Source organism: Octodon degus, unplaced genomic scaffold (assembly GCF_000260255.1).
Source record: "Octodon degus isolate 3935 unplaced genomic scaffold, OctDeg1.0 scaffold00322, whole genome shotgun sequence".
NCBI lineage: Eukaryota > Metazoa > Chordata > Mammalia > Rodentia > Octodontidae > Octodon > Octodon degus.
The window spans coordinates 806,650-821,752 of record NW_004524898.1 but is presented as its reverse complement, the minus strand read 5'-3'; the positions used below and the strand labels follow the sequence as shown (position 1 = coordinate 821,752).

Below are 15,103 nucleotides of genomic sequence, written 5' to 3'. Positions count from 1 at the left end.
TGATGCTGAGATCACGTATGAAGTCTGTGCCAATGCAGCTGAGGTTGACAATGATGTTGAGTTTGATGCTGAAGTTGATCCAGATATGGCTGAGGTTGATGTTGAAACTGAGGCTGAAACTGGCTACGAGAGGACCCCTGTGGACCTGGAATTCTCCCGCCTGCGCTTCCGGGAATTTGCCTACCAGGAAGCAGCAGGGCCGCACCAGACTCTGGCCCGGCTCCATGAGCTGTGCCGGCAGTGGCTGCGGCCTGAGTCTTGCTCCAAGGAGGAAATTCTGGAGATGCTGGTGCTGGAACAGTTCCTGGGCATCCTGCCTGACAGGGTCCGCCCCTGGGTGGTGGCCCAGTATCCTGAGAACTGCAAGAAGGCTGCCTCCTTGGTAGAGGGTCTTTCTGATGTCCTGGATGAGCCAGGTGAGGCTGCTGCCCCAAAAGGGCTTGCCCAAGAGGAAACAGGAGGGCCTGGAAGAATTAGGATCCACAGTGCTGGGTGTTATGAGCCTTTAGTTTTTTCATGTGTAGGAAGTGCAGAGGGGAGCAGATCAATCCCTAAGCAAGCTGCTCAGTGGCCTCTGGATTGCCTCTTGGTCCAGAACAACTGCTTGGGCTCTTGCCCTTGCATCTGTTTCCCAGATATTTGGAAGGAGAAGAAATGGCAGTCAAAGGCAGAGACCAGTCTCTTAAAAACTGGGTAAACATGAGTGCCTTGCTGGCTGGAGGTTTCCTTTGTGGGTGAGGCCTGAGGGATGGGTAGTAATGAGGCCTAGGAACCCAGCGCCTCCTGCATCATTGTTCCTTTGGTTGTGAACAGATATGCTGCTGTGCTCCCCCGGGGGGTCATCATCTGAGCTCAGCGAGGGAACATATGAGCGACCCTCGGATCCGCTGCTGCCAGGTGGGCTGGGTGCTTGTGGGCCCAGCACTGTTATGCCGTGGGTGGTTCCTTGGGGTGGGGGCGGGAGTGGGTGCTACAGGCGGCCTATCCCTGCAGGTTCTCGTGGTCTCAGATGGGCTGATGTTCAGTGAGGCTCCTACAAGGGTGCTTGGCCATGCGTGCTTTCCACAGGGATATAGAGAGGGCAGCAGTAGCCTTCCCATTCGTTGTGCCCTCTGGATAGCAAGCTGTGAGTCTGCCCTGTGTGTGTGTGCAGAGGGCTGGGGCACCGTGTGCTGTGCCCAGTGCTTGCTGTGCAGGGGCAGCTTCTGGGTGGCAGCGGACGTTTGGGTACCTGAGCCCCTGGCTCCCTACCTCTCCGTGCCCCATTGGCCTTCAGCTTCACCAGGCAGACCCCCTCGGTCTCTGCTGCTGCCTTGATCTCAGGACCTCCAGGTTCTGGGGCTCTGATGGAGGGCAGCTGTGGTGGGGCTTGCTGTAGAGGAGACAGGAGGCCCTCCTTCAGCAAGCTGCCCTGTGTGCTGCATGCGATGCTCTTTGTGCTGAGGGTGGGTCTCTTGAGCCACTGACCTTTACACATAGTAGATACTTGGGTGGTTTCCCCAGTGTTGTGTCTACAGTGCTGGCAAAGGTTTCCCACCTGTCCAAAGCTATACTACCGCTTCACCAGCCCAGTGGGTAAAAGGAGTGCCCTTTTCCTGGCTGGCATTTCTGGGTCCCCTGTGGATCTTAAACTTCCTTGTTCTTTTTTTGTGGCCAACCTGAAAATTGTGGCCAGGCACAGGGTCTAGGACCTGCAGTGATACGGCCATCCTGGGTCTGTGTGGGGAGGGTGGGGTCTGCTCCTATCCTGAGATTCTAAGTCACAAGACCTTGTTTCCTCAGCGCTGCCTTCCCTCCTCCCAGCCTGGCCTGCCCTGGAGTCCATGCTTCTGGAACAGGGGAGTGTTGGGGGAGAAAAGTCCAGGGAGGCTGGCCCTGCCAAAGCTGAGCTGGAGGTGGGTGGGGGCCGCTGTGGGCCCCGGGCCCTGGTACTGCCCCTCCCAGGGGTCCTGCTTGGGAATTCTGAGGGAAACTTGTCGGAGGGTGATGGCTTATGCCACTGGAGTCAGAGATCTGGGTGGCTGAGGGGCTGTGTGTCTTTTAGAAAGGGTGCAGGCCTTAGTTGTGGCTGCCTTGCTATTCCAGAAGCCAAAGCCGTCTTCAGAGGAGCCCCTGCCGTCAGGGGAGTGGGACCATCTGGACCCTGCAGAAGAGAACCTGCAGAGCTACAGAAAGCTGCTTCTCTGGGGTGAGGCCCCCTGGCTGTGCTGGAGCCCTAGTCCCAGGGCTAGGGGAACACAAGGGGTGTCACTCTTGTATTTGAATTTGAATGTGTTGTGTCCTTTATCAAAGTTCCCACTCACCCGCACAGTCTGGCCTTTGATCCACCTGGGCTTGTCCCAGGGATGGCCTTTCATCCTGTCAGCCTGGTAGAAGTTATTACCCTCCTTGCTGGGGAGGCTGCCAGCCTGAGCCCTTTATAGTTGTCATTATATGGTTCGGTTGACACTGAGAATAGAGCGCAGGGCCCCACACTCACCGAGCTATCACTGTGCTGCTGAGTGAGTTGAACCTCTCCCCAATTCTACGCTCTGGTCTGTGACTTGTGGCCCCTGGCTCCCTACCTCTCCGTGCCCCATTGGCCTTCAGCTTCACCCAGGCAGACCCCCCTTGGTCTCTGCTGCTGCCTTGATCTCAGGACCTCGGGTTCTGGGGCTCTGATGGAGGGCAGCTGTGGCGGGGCTTGCTGTAGAGGAGAGAGGAGACGGTCAGCTGCTTCCTCCAGCTTTTGTGGTGCTCTTAACCCACTCAGGATATCAGCTGTCTCAGACTGATGCTGTCCTCAGGCTGGAGACTGAGGAGGCTGGATTGGAGGACCTGGACCTGCCAGGAGACAGCGGCCCAGGTGAGGTCAGGGTGGGTGGCTGGCAGGAAGGGTTGGGCCTCCCTGGGTCTCTCATTGTCATCTCACCCTCTGCATTAGAGCAGGAAGCGGCAGTATTGTTATTTCATGATCTCTTGCTGCATAACCAACCATCTTGAAACAGCCCCCCAGTGGAAGAGCAGAGCAAGTATCTGGGTTGACTGGGCTCATCTGTGCAGCTGTTCTGCTTTATGCTGGCCTGGAGGGCACCGTGGTCTTCTTGCGTCTGACCAGTGCTGGTAGGGCCAGACGCCTTTGGTCACGCACTGCTCTTTCCTGCAGCTCAGATGAAAGTCTTTGGGGCTGCCCTGGCTTCCCTAGGCATGGGGGATGGCAGCAGAGCTTCAGGAGAGAGGCATGCACCAGCCTTTTTGCGCCTGTGTGCACGCTAATGTCTGTTTCCAGCCGGCCACATGGTAGGGGGCATGGGTGTAATGAGCTGGTTCATCTTACGGCTCTCTTGGCTCTTCCTGCTCACAGGTGGGTTCCTTGTCTCCTGGCTGTGGCCACATCATTTCCTGGTTCAGGAATGCTGTTCAGGGCTCATCTCACTGGCAGGAAGCACAAGGCTGCCCACTCTTTACTCTTGTGCTGATGGCTACATGTGGCCATGTAGTCACAGGCTGCATGGCAGGCTGGGGTGAGACTCAGTGACATGTAGGGGGTGTTGATGGGGCAGGGGGCCACCATCCAAATAGCTGGGCTGTGACACCCACTGGGCTGCAGTGTGGTCTTGCTGGCATTGGGAAGAGGGTTAATGGTCTGCTCTGAGTTGCTCTTCTTCCTGCTCAGGGTTTGGCCTCGCTCTTCCCTGTTCTGTGCTGGAAGCAGCTTTTTCCCCTTGGTCCCTGAGAACCGTGGCTGCTCACATTCTGACCATTGCAGGTGACAGCAAAGCAGGTGCCTGTGAGGGTGTCTCTGGGGAAGAGGCACAGACAGACAGGATTGCTGAGGATGCACCCAGAAGCCCTTCAGAGGGCATGGCTCAGGAGCAAGATGGGCAGCCCAAGAAGGTTCTGGAAGATCGGGGAGAGGTGCTATCTAGGCCGGAAACCGCACCCTCACTGGAGGTGCAGGACAAGGACGCAGTAGGGCCGGCTGGCCTGCAGCCAGGCATTGGCACAAAGCGGCCTCATCCAGAGGATGAGGCTGAGGCAGAGGCCGAGGATGAGGAGGGACCTGGGTGTGCCACCAGTGATGTGGGGAAAGAGCTAGCTGCAGAGGGCTTGGGGCCCCCAGTCGAGCAGGCCCCAGGCCCCTCCTCAGGAGCCAGCCCTCCCATGGCTGAGGCTGGAGCCAGGCTTGGGCAACCATATCCCTGCAGTGAGTGTGGGGAAGCATTTGCGTGGATCGCTCACCTTGCTGAACACCTCAGCAGCCACAGCGCCCACAGCAGCAAGAAGCACCGCGCCTGCCCAGACTGCTAGGAGCCTGTGCCCTGGCCTCCGAGCACTGGGGCCTAAGGAGAAGAAAGAAGCCTGGAGCCCACATGGGCAGGACTACAGCTCCGAGTATGTGGAAGGTGCTGTGAGCATCCCTGAGGTGTCAGTTTAGCCTGGCTGGGAATCTAGAATGCCCTTGGGTGGTTTCCTATGATGTCTTCTGATGTCAGTGTCCTAAGGTTGCCTTGAGCACTAAAGTGCTTGCGCCTTCCACAGCCACTTCCGCACCACCCCACAGGTGGGGTCACTCGACGTTGTGCAGCGTGTACAGTTGCCTTACAGTATGTGATTGTTGGGCCTTCCTAGTCATCTTTTTTTTGACTGCTGCGCTTCTTGGAGCTAAGTTTGTTCAAGCAGAATTCTTGACATGTGTTTTGGCCTTTTTGTAAATACATGTCAGTTTCATTTCTGAATCCTCAAAAATGGACACTTAACTCGTTTAGCTCATGTGTCTTTACCTATGTGGAGTGGCTGACAAAGATCCCCAAATTGCTTGGGGCCTAGTAAGTTTTCAAACTACAGGTTCCAGCCCATTAGTGAATTGTGAGATCAAACCAGTGGATGGCCACTGGTGTTACAAAGCAACAAAGTAGAGTAGAATAGGTCAGAATGCATTGTGTAGTGAAGGCAAATACTGTTTTGTGAAACTTTTCAACTGTGTATCTAAATGTGAAAACTGGCTGCCATGTAAAATGTTTCTCATTAGGGGACTGAGATTAAAATGGGTTGAAGATACTAATAAAGGTTGATGAAGCCATCTGTCTGCCTGAGCAATGGGAACCAAACTCTTAGGTTTCCATAAGGTGATCTTTTGATTTTTACATTGAGTCTCAGCTTACAGTGTTGTTTCTGTTGTCTGAGCATTAATTTAGTTGCTCCTTGTAGATACAGAAGTGGGTGCTTCTTTCTGTAACTGTCTGAGCGGGCATTCTGTGTAACCTCCAGATCAGAGACTTAATAAAGTATTTCTTCACTTGCATTTCAGTCTCTTTCGTGGCTGCTGTGTGAGTGGGAGGGGTGCTCTGCTCTCTGCAGTGACCCAGGATACTTCTCATCCGTTTTGGAGTTCTGCTTTCCACAGTGCCTGGAAGCACGGGGAGGTCTCCATTCATTTTTCATCAGCAGTGTCCCTCGAGAGAAAGGATCCGGTGGCCTGTGCAGGGCTGGGTGTGGTCGGCCTCGTAGCTGTCTCCACCAGTTTTTGCATTAAGTTTAGCCCTGAGCACAAGCAGAGTGCGGTTCAGGTAAGAAAACCTAAGTGTGCCTCTCAACCCAAATTCCCAGTGACAGGTCAGTCTGCCTTCTCCCACTGCCACTGATTTCCTTGTGGTGCTGCCGACACTTGGGGCCATAAATGAATGCTTGTTGTTATTGTGAAACCCAACACTCCACTCTAGTTTTTGTCTCATTTAGCACACTGGTAGATGTTCGCCTTTTTTTTTGTTTATATAAGCTTTTTTTTTTTTTTTTTTTTTGAATTACTAGTGATTGAACTCGAAACCTTCACACTGAGCTACTAGCCCTTTTTTATTTTGAGACAGGGTCTCAACAAGTCACTAAGTTACCACAACAGGCTCAAACGTGTGCTTCTGCTGCGTCAGCCCCCCAGAGTACTGGTGTGTGCCACTCTAGCTAGCTTTGTTTATACTACTTATAAAACTTTATTAGAAATAGGTTCAAACTTACAGAAAAGGGGCAAAATAAAAATAGTAAAATAAAAATAGTACACGAACAATGTGCACACTGCTAACCTGACATGACAAGGCCATGGTTTGCCTGTGTGTACCCCACTGGCTACCATTTGAGACTGCAGCATCCAGATTCCTCCTATTAAAATGTGTCATTTGCTTATCTTGTTATTGTTCCAGTTCTCCACCAGTTGTGCTCTATACAATCTGTGGGAAGATACTTTAAACTCATGCAAGTATAGCTCTCATCAAAATTCTGCCTCTATGGATAATTCTGTCCTGAATTGGTGTTTAGCATGGTGGTTACAGAGTAGTTATTTTTTCAACTACAGCCCTCCCTGTCACATTCTGCTATGAGCCAGTATGCACCTTTGCTATCTTAATGAATCGAAAGGACTCACATGTTTCTGAAATGTTACATACTCCTACATGGCACTAGGAGCAGAAGCTACTGTGCCATTTGCAGAATCTGGTCTCCCGGCACATCTACCCAAAGATGGAGAAAGGGGGGAGAATTTATGTAACAAAAGAAAGGAGCTCAAGCTGCTCAAAGACCAGACCTACCACATCACCCTGTCCCATTTGCCCTGGCTGGCTGTGTGTGTTGGGTGAGCTACAACAATGTGCTACAAGGGGAAAGTGCATGCTAGGTTTTAAAGGTGCAGTGCACACAAAGAATACAGTTCGCTGAGTTAATTTTTTTCTGCTGACATTTAAAAACAGTAGCATGTGTATAGTAGGGGTAAATTTTAAACTTTACCTGCTCACAGTTTCAGATGGGACTAGCCCAGTATTAAGTCACCATGTACCTTGCATTGGTTCTCATGGATAGTGCTGCCACGCACCATTTACCCTGGCCCTCTTAAAGTAACAGACCAACTCCAGAAAAGCATTGCAGAAGCTTACCAAGACACTGTACTGGAAGACTATTTGCAGTGTGGTCCCAAGAGAGAAATTGTGAGTCAACTAGAAATTCATAGTATGCCGCCATTATGATTAGGAAAAGAAGACTTGACTTAAGGCACAACTGATGGTTGAAGACAAAAGCAGCCAACAGTGAGGGCAGCAAACCACTATAGGGGCTGTTGTCAAGGAGGCTGCTACTTAGAGACTCAGGGTTCAGTGAAGTACTGTGGACCTGCAAGTTAGATATAAAAACAAAGCTTACGCGGGGATGAAGAACCAGTGAAAACTCGGGGTAGGAGAGGATTAACTTGGAGTTTCCAAGAGTGAAATCTTGTAAAATACAAGGTTCTCCTCATGAGATAATAGCTTAACTAGTTTCCCTTTTCATACAGAAGTGCCTCCATCTAATGCCTGTGTGTTCTATGAAGATTATAGAACAATGTGGCAAAGCCACCACAGAATCTGTGAGATGCCACGGAAGTCATTTTATGTTTGTAGTCTTCCCGTGGGAAGTTTTCAACACCACTGTACATAGAATTTTTGACTTATTGCAAAATGATCGAGACAAATTTACATTCTACATACATGTTGGTACTGTGTCACATGAAGTTCAGATCTATGGGACTGGCTGCCACACCCGATGAGATAGTTCACACACGAACCAGTTTTGTGCTGAGATAAGTCATGCATCCATGGTGAGTTCATGGAGATGCACTCATTTCTGGAACACTGCCATACTGTTAGATAGTGAACTTGACCCATGTTTAAGCACCTCTGAGTCTGGAGAAGACAATATGCACTACCAGAGAATTTTGACATCACTTTTTAATGGTGAAAGGCATTTGGTATATTCTCACTGCTTTATAAACACCTCTGGTTTAGAATATGGTAAAGGCTGGACAGAAGCCATCACCAGTTCGCATCTACAGTTTCCCATTCCCAGGTTCTACAGTGTAACATTAATGGGCACTCAAGGTTGAAGTTCTTTAGTGTTATCTCGCTTGCCTGTTCAGCATGGATTCTGAGGGTCTGACAAGTGTGCATGTGTGTGAGAGAAGGCTACTACAATGAACTATGGCTTATAGCGTCCCCTTTTCTCTAGCACAGGTGAGTGTGTCTACCCAGTGTGAGTCCTCTGGTGCTTGGTGAGGGATGAGCTGTGGCCGAAGGCCTTGCCACAGTCTCTGCATTTGTATGGCTTCTCCCCAGTGTGGATCCTCCGGTGCTGGGTGAGGTGGGTGCTCTGCCGGAAGGCCTTGCCACAGTCCTGGCACTCATAAGGCTTCTCACCTGTGTGTGTGCGCTTGTGCTGGCTCAATGAGGAGCTGTGGCTGAAGGATTTCCCACATTCGTGGCACCTATAGGGCTTCTCCTTGGTGTGTATCCTCTGGTGCTCTATGAGGAGGGAGCTTTGGCTGAAGGCCCTGTCACACTCGGTGCACTGGTAGGGCTTCTCCCCAGTGTGTGTCCTCTGGTGCTGGACGAGAGGTGCCAGCTGGCTGAAGGCCTTGCCACACTCGTGGCATGCATAGGGCTTCTCACCTGTGTGGATGCGCTGGTGCTTGGTGAGAGACGAACTGTGGCTGAAGGCCTTGCCACACTCGACACACATGTACGGCTTCTCCCCGGTGTGTGTTCTTTGGTGCTGGGTGAGGTGGGTGCTCTGCCGGAAGGCCTTGCCACAGTCCTGGCACTCGTAGGGTTTCTCGCCCGTGTGTGTGCGCTCGTGCTGGCTCAGTGAAGAGCTGTGGCTGAAGGTCTTTCCACATTCATGACACCCATAGGGTTTCTCCCCCGTGTGGATCCTCTGGTGCTCAGTCAGCAGCGTGCTCTGGCTGAAGGCCCTGCCGCACTCACTGCACTCGTAGGGCTTCTCCCCAGTGTGTGTCCTCTGGTGCTGGACGAATGGTGTGATCTGGGTGAAGGCCTTGCCACACTCGCGGCATGCATAGGGCTTCTCGCCTGTGTGGATGCGCTGGTGCTTGGTGAGGGACGAGCTGTGGCTGAAGGCCTTGTCACAGTCCCCACAGTGGTAGGGTCGCTCACCGGTGTGTGTGCGCAGGTGCTGGGTAAGGTGGATGCTCTGCCGGAAGGCCTTGCCACAGTCCTGGCACATGTAAGGCTTCTCCCCCGTATGAGTACGCTCATGCTGGCTGAAGGAGGACCTGAAGCTGAAGGCCTTGCCACACTCGCCGCACGCATAAGGCTTCTCACCTGTGTGTGTCCTCTGGTGCTGGACCAGGGGTGCAATCTGGTTGAAGGTCCTTCCACACTGAGTACACCTGTAGGGCTTCTCCCCAGTGTGGATCCTCTGGTGCTTGTTAAGTGCTGAGCTGTTTCGGAAGCCTTTTGCACACATGGGACACTCATAAGGTCTCTCTCCTGTGTGTGTTCGGTGGTGTTCAATGAGTGCTGAGCTGTGGCTGAAGGCCTTTCCACAATCCTGGCATTTATAGAATTTCTCTTTTGTGTAAGTTTTCTGCTGAGCACTGACCTTGGAGTCCAGCTTATCCCTTTTCCCATATGTGCCCCACACATGTGGGCTGCGCCTCTCAGGAGTCATTGGTTGAGCTGGGAGGTTGGGGCTCAGACTGAGGTTATCCCCAAGTCCATTCCCCTGCTACGCCTGTGTGAGCATCTCTGCTGGCACAAAGGTTACCTGAATGCGTGGGCTCGCAAGGCATCCAGGCCACCATACGCAGGGGCCCTCTGTGTCCTTGACCCTGGGCCACAGGCCATCCCACAGAAATCCTTCCACCAGAACAGCACTGTGGGGCAGTTCTTTGGAGATGCCTTGTTTTAGGGCTGACAGTTTGGTGTCTTGCCTTGTTTCCAAGCCTGAAAGAAACAGGTCAGGGTAGTGTGGGTAGCTGAATAGTGGCTCCCAAGGGTGTCCATATTGTGACCCCAGAGTATATATGCTGTTACTATACATGGCAAGAAGAAGTTATGGAGGCTAGTTATCTGACATGATGATAGACTGTTCTGGATCACCCAGTTGGCCAGGTCACCAGGGGCCTTAGATGTGGACAGAAAGGAAGAAGGTCAGTGAGGGCAATGCCAAAAGCCAAGGAATACGCGCAGCCTCTTAAAGCTGGAAAATGCAGAACACTGGATTCTTCTGTGCAGCCTCCTGAAGGAAACCTGTCCTTTGGACACTGTGATCACAGCAAAGAAGACTCCGAAGTACACAAAGTACTGTGGTAATGTTACAGCAGCAACAGGAAGCTAACATAGTGGGTGAGAGTTGATTGTTACTATGGCGGGGACTCTGCTGTGGCCCTCTCCCACACTGGTCATCTTTTCTGGATCTGGTGATGGGCCACTGAACATGGGGAATGGTCTGCTGTCTGTCAGGACCTGGGATGCCTAAGTAACACATTTCTGTTGCTTATAAATTAACCAGCCTAAGGTCCTCTGTTACAACAGCCTGAACAGACTACAACAGAGGTATATAGAGAGAAGGCAAAGAATGGGGTGGGGGGTTCTGGAAAATCCTCTGGTCTATTTGGGGCTTTTGGGGCCAGGGAGATGGCTCAGTGGAATAAGTGCTTCCCTGGCAAGCAAAAGGGCCTGAGTTCAATCCCCAGTAAAAGAGCTACTATTTGGGGCTTCTACAAATGGGGCTTGGTATGTCTCCCTCACCAAGTGCTCCTCTACTTCTGGGTTTGATACCTGGTAATATGGATTGTATCTAATGTTTCCTCACTACAGTATTCTCCTGAAGCCTAAGACAAATATTTGATGTTACAGTCCTACTCCTATGTTTAACCAGGTGAATTTGAACCCATGCTGTGAGAAGACCACCAGGGACATGGTGTGAAGGTCTTCAGCACCCCATTACGGTAGAGTCCTCTGGGCAGACTCCAGCTGTCCCTTCTCCTGAGCAAGTCGTAGCCACACCCTAAAAGGCTGTCATTTGTTCCTGAAATAGGGAGTGGTCCTCAGCTCAGCACACTGGGGTGCCGTGGCGCCTGGGACCTTCTGGAACATACGTGGGAGAGGAGCTTAGGAGGCGATAGGGTTTATTCTGTCTTTCAGTAGTTCTGCTTTCTAGACCAACAGTTTAGAGAAGTCCCTTTAAATAAGAAATGGTGCTGGGGGCATCAGTGACAGCACAGAGCATCATGTGCTTGCCAGGTTCACCAGGAACTACGCCTCCCAGGAGGCATCCTTGTGGTGGGTGGCTGTATCTCGGCAGCCAGGAGAGGAACACCTGCAGAACTGCCCAGCCAGACCCCTGTCTGCCCCTGCAGCCAAAACTACACCTGCACATTGTTACTGGAAATGTTGGGGACCAGAAGTATTTCTGATTTCAGAGCCTGGAATATTTACAGGTTAGGCATCCTGATCAGAAAATGTAACATGCTCCAAAATCTAAAACTTTCTGACTTTGGATTTTCAGATTACTCATGTTCAACCTGTACCTACATAATTAATGAAGCCCTTTGGGGAAAAATGAGAAATTAAAAAAGTCTCTCTAAATAAGATGGAAAGGGCCAATCTGATACCTTAGCAGACTAAAGCACCTGCTTAGGTAGAGCTCAGTGGCTAGGGTTCGATCCCAAGCATGCCGTGCTGGCCCTGCCTGCAGGGTGCGCTGGGATGGCAATTGAGACTGGGTGTGGTGGCATGCACTTGTAATCCCAGCACTTGGGAGGTTGAAAACAGGAGAATCACTACGAGTCCGATCTACGTAGTGAGACCCTGTAGACCTTGTCCTAATTACACTAAATAGGATGGAGATGCTAACTGACTATGACTCACTACCCAGACTTGGTGATAATAAACTGCTCCAGAGTGTTTTCCACTGCTACCTGTTAGTTCTTAGGTTAGAACTCCAACACAGTGAGGTTGAGTTCTCTGCGCAGGTCTCAGGATGAAGACCAGGGTGTCAATCATACTACGTTCTCACTGGGAACCTTGGGGGCGATCCACTGCCAGTGGGCCCCACAGGACTCCTGCCTCCTGGGCCTTAATTGTGGCCATTTAAATGTTGGGATAACAACACAAGCTTCAGAGAAAGGATAGGTCAGTGATGGGGCACTCCCCCTGATCATCATACCTCCATATATTTTCTAACACTCTTGCAGAGGCTGGTTTCTCTGGCAGTTTCATGGATGGGTAGATGCCATTGTGAATGGGAAGGTTCAGCCTCTTTTCCCTGCAGAGATCCTCTCATTCAAGGTGTCATTTTGAAATCAGAGTTGCCAGACCTGCCAGCCCCTTGGGTTTCCTACCTATGTAAGTGGGAGCTAACAAATTCATGTATGATAAATTCCCCTGCTGCAGGTAAGCAGTTACAGCTAAGGTACAGGTGATACAGCTGCAAATATGTGTGGACCTGCTTAGTGTTTCTGGATGGGGGACAGTGAGGACAAAGGCCTGGGCCAGAACAAGCCAAGTGTGACCCCCAGTCTGGGCAGGTGAGGATGGTGGCAGACTTACTAGGGCCCTGGTGGTGAGGAGCCCAGTGGTCATTTCTTGGTTTACTGGCCGCTTGTAGGAACATCCTGCTCCAGTTGCAGGGGGGCGGAAAGGATGCTGTGAGGTTAGCCCAGCCTCTGCAATAACCAGAGACCCTGAACTTGGGGCCTCAGTGTGGAAGAAAGGAACTTAGCTGTGGGACCCTGAAACTCACACCCAGGACAAACCAGATGTCAGCTGAAACTTTGCACGGCACTTTCTGAGTGCATGCTATGTGCCTGGCACCATTTCAGGCACTGTTGATCTTAGATCTTAGATCTCCCCAACCATAGGCCAGGAAACTGAGGGCCTGGGTGGGTACATCCTCTTGCTGTGCAGGTGATTGTCCAGGGTGACTGTTACTGACAGGAAGCCAGATGGCTCTCAGGCTCCCAGATATCATTTTGTGACCCTTGCAACCTAGCTGGTCTTGGCAGCAATTATAGGAACAAAACAAACAAACAAGAAAAAAAAAAAAAAAAAAAAAAAAAAAAAGAAAAAAGAAAATGGAATCCTGCTGCAGTTAACATGTGTTGTGGCAACATGTGGAAGTCTTATGCTTTGGTGACCATCTGCTTACTGCCTCCCAACACAGGAGATGGCTGACTCCCTAGAGATCTTTCAGACCAGAGGGAGGAAGGTGGGCTTCCCCCCTCACTGGTTCTACATCCTGAATGGCACTAACACTTCTGCCTGATACTCCTACCTGGTCACCGTCTTCACTGCAGTTTCCACGACAGAATCTCTCTCTTTAATTATGTATTTTGGGTTTCTGATGTCTCTATGCCCAACCTCAGTGGGATAAGGGTGGCAGGGACAGAGGGGGCTCTTGGGCACAGGACATCAAATACATGTTCGTTGCTCTTGTGGAGGTACTTGACTTAGCACTCTGTAAGTTTAATGATAAGGTTGTTTTTTGAGTTTATGAAAGCTGGGGTTAAAATTTTGGAGTTTCGGCGTCCCTACACTCCTCTTGCACAAAGGTGCAGGCTTGAGACGACTCCATCACGGGGTCTCGGCCTGTACCATCTCAACCCTGGACGTCCCACCAACGCACGGATGCAGGCCAGGCGAGCTCCAGCCACTGAAGGGTCAGACCTGTACCCCAAGCCGGCGAACACCCTCTCCCCAGAGCTGGGCCATCACCTCGCCCTGGACCCGGGACCTAGAGCATGGGGCCCCGCCCCTCGGCCCGGCCCCCAGCGTTACATCCCACCCAACCTAAAAAAAGAAAAGGGGCCGGATGCACATTGCGCAGCTGGGCATCCAAGCCAACCGCAGAAGGGACCTCAGGAAGCACCTCGGTACCCGTATAGCTGTATTTCCTCCCCGGCCTACCTCGCCTTACTCACCCGCGAAACAAAGGCTGCCCCACCACGCGCCGGGACTGCGCTCGTGCGCTGCACTACATCTCCCAGAGGCTTGCGCGCAAACCTTCGTCGTCTCGCAAGCTCACGCCAGCACCTCCTGGGCCCGCCAACCGCGGCAGCAAGGCTTGGAATCTAGTTGAAGCCTCCGTGACCGGGCAAGATCAGTCTCTTCGGCGTTTCCTGCTAGATAGGAGGACATAGGCTGCAGCCCGCACCGGTCGTGACGGCGCAAGCGGAAACGGAACTACAACTCCCAGACGGCGGCGCGCGGGCTTCCGGTTTCCTTCCCACCGGCACAGGTCCGGGTCCAGAAGGCTGTGTGCCCCGAGTTCAGTTCCTGGCGCTGGTACTTAGGTCGCCGTTGTTGCGCTCGGTGTTGGCCTCCCTACTGTAGAACAAGGGACTGAACGGCGAGCTGATTAGACGGGGAGGAGGTTGGGAAGGACTGAGCTGGGCTCGGTTTGGAAGCGAAGGCAGTTAATGCCCTACCCTAGGCTGATCATCCATCTGCCGTGTGACCTCCAAAGTAACAACGGTAAAATAACCAGGCTCCCCGACACTCCGCCGGGAATGGGGCAGCAGGCACCTCGCGAGCCAGCGCAGAGCCCCTCGGGCTCTCGGCCCGCCTGCCCAACCCGATTCTTCTGCGGGAGCGCGGCAGCTGGCAACACGGCCGCAGGGAGTGCTGCAACCCAAAAATCAAAAACCGGACTCAAACTTAAAAGCAAGAAAGCGCTTTATTTAGCTGAGCTCAGCAGCGGCACAAGTAGGTGCGCGCTTAGTCTAGGTGAGGCACAACTTTTAAAGGGAAAAACCACAAAAGTAGAGGGAGGAGGGGGGATTTTGCAAAGCTTCTTTTGAGTCAGTTATGACTGAGGGTTAACTTTTTGTTCCCGTAGACGAGGTCACACTTTGTAAACCCTACAGGAATATGTTTTACTTGGCTTAGGCATTGTTTTTGTCTCGGTACTTAGAAGGACATCTGATGACCATTTTACCCATTTTCAGGCTTCTGTTTGTTCCCATAGGAAGGACAGTTTAACTCATTCTGCAGAATGTTGAGAAACACCTTCTTATTTGCAGAAACAGTCACATTCTTCAGGGAAGGCATGGGTGAGGGGGTTACAAAACAAATCAATGTTTTACAAAACGAAGACACAGGCTTGTTAGAAGATGGAGTTTAAGTTGTCAGCTTATACCAAATAGTCCTTGTTAATAAAGTTACAGTGGAAACATACAGAGTTACAAAACTGGAATCAAGTGCAAGGTTAGAACAGGTGGAAGGAGGCTAGGTGGACCGAGCGCGGGAACTGCCTGGCGCGGCGGAGGCCGGGAGGGCCGCGCTGCAGCCGACCCCAGCTCCCAGCA

General features: G+C 51.8%; 2 protein-coding genes across 6 annotated transcripts in view; one reads left to right on the top strand and one right to left on the bottom strand.

Moving 5' to 3' along the window:
* Zscan18 (zinc finger and SCAN domain containing 18) overlaps positions 1-5,251 on the top strand; it is a 20,180-nt gene extending 14,929 nt beyond the window's left edge. For 2 of the 4 annotated variants that reach the window (XM_023708014.1, XM_023708013.1), the window contains exons 3-9: positions 1-416; positions 814-897; positions 1,783-1,895; positions 2,086-2,188; positions 2,787-2,845; positions 3,344-3,503; positions 3,749-5,251. The exon at positions 1-416 is cut by the window's left edge and continues 1 nt beyond it. In XM_023708014.1, the coding sequence (XP_023563782.1) occupies positions 1-416; positions 814-897; positions 1,783-1,895; positions 2,086-2,188; positions 2,787-2,845; positions 3,344-3,503; positions 3,749-4,290 (1,477 nt within the window). In that variant the 3' untranslated portion in view covers positions 4,291-5,251. Of the gene's footprint in view, positions 417-813; positions 898-1,782; positions 1,896-2,085; positions 2,189-2,752; positions 2,846-3,343; positions 3,504-3,748 lie in introns of all 4 variants that reach the window. The other 2 variants (XM_023708015.1, XM_023708016.1) reach the window with 2 other exon arrangements.
* Positions 5,252-7,447: 2,196 nt separating this feature from the next.
* Positions 7,448-13,980, bottom strand: Znf135 (zinc finger protein 135). 2 transcript variants are annotated; one of them, XM_023708022.1, is made up of 2 exons: positions 13,718-13,980; positions 7,448-9,917 (listed from the first exon to the last, which is right to left on the bottom strand). In XM_023708022.1, exon 2 carries the CDS (start codon positions 9,460-9,462, stop codon positions 8,017-8,019), a length of 1,446 nt encoding a protein of 481 aa, XP_023563790.1. In that variant the 5' UTR covers positions 9,463-9,917; positions 13,718-13,980; the 3' UTR covers positions 7,448-8,016. The 2 variants fall into 2 exon arrangements, with proteins under 2 accessions (XP_023563790.1, XP_012368566.2); XM_012513112.2 differs by having other exon boundaries at positions 7,448-9,737.
* Positions 13,981-15,103: the final 1,123 nt, after the last annotated feature.

Excerpts from the sequence above, each read along its gene's own strand:
- Znf135 (XM_023708022.1), bottom strand. The coding sequence starts at position 9,462 with ATGACTCCTGAGAGGCGCAGCCCACATGTGTGGGGCACATATGGGAAA.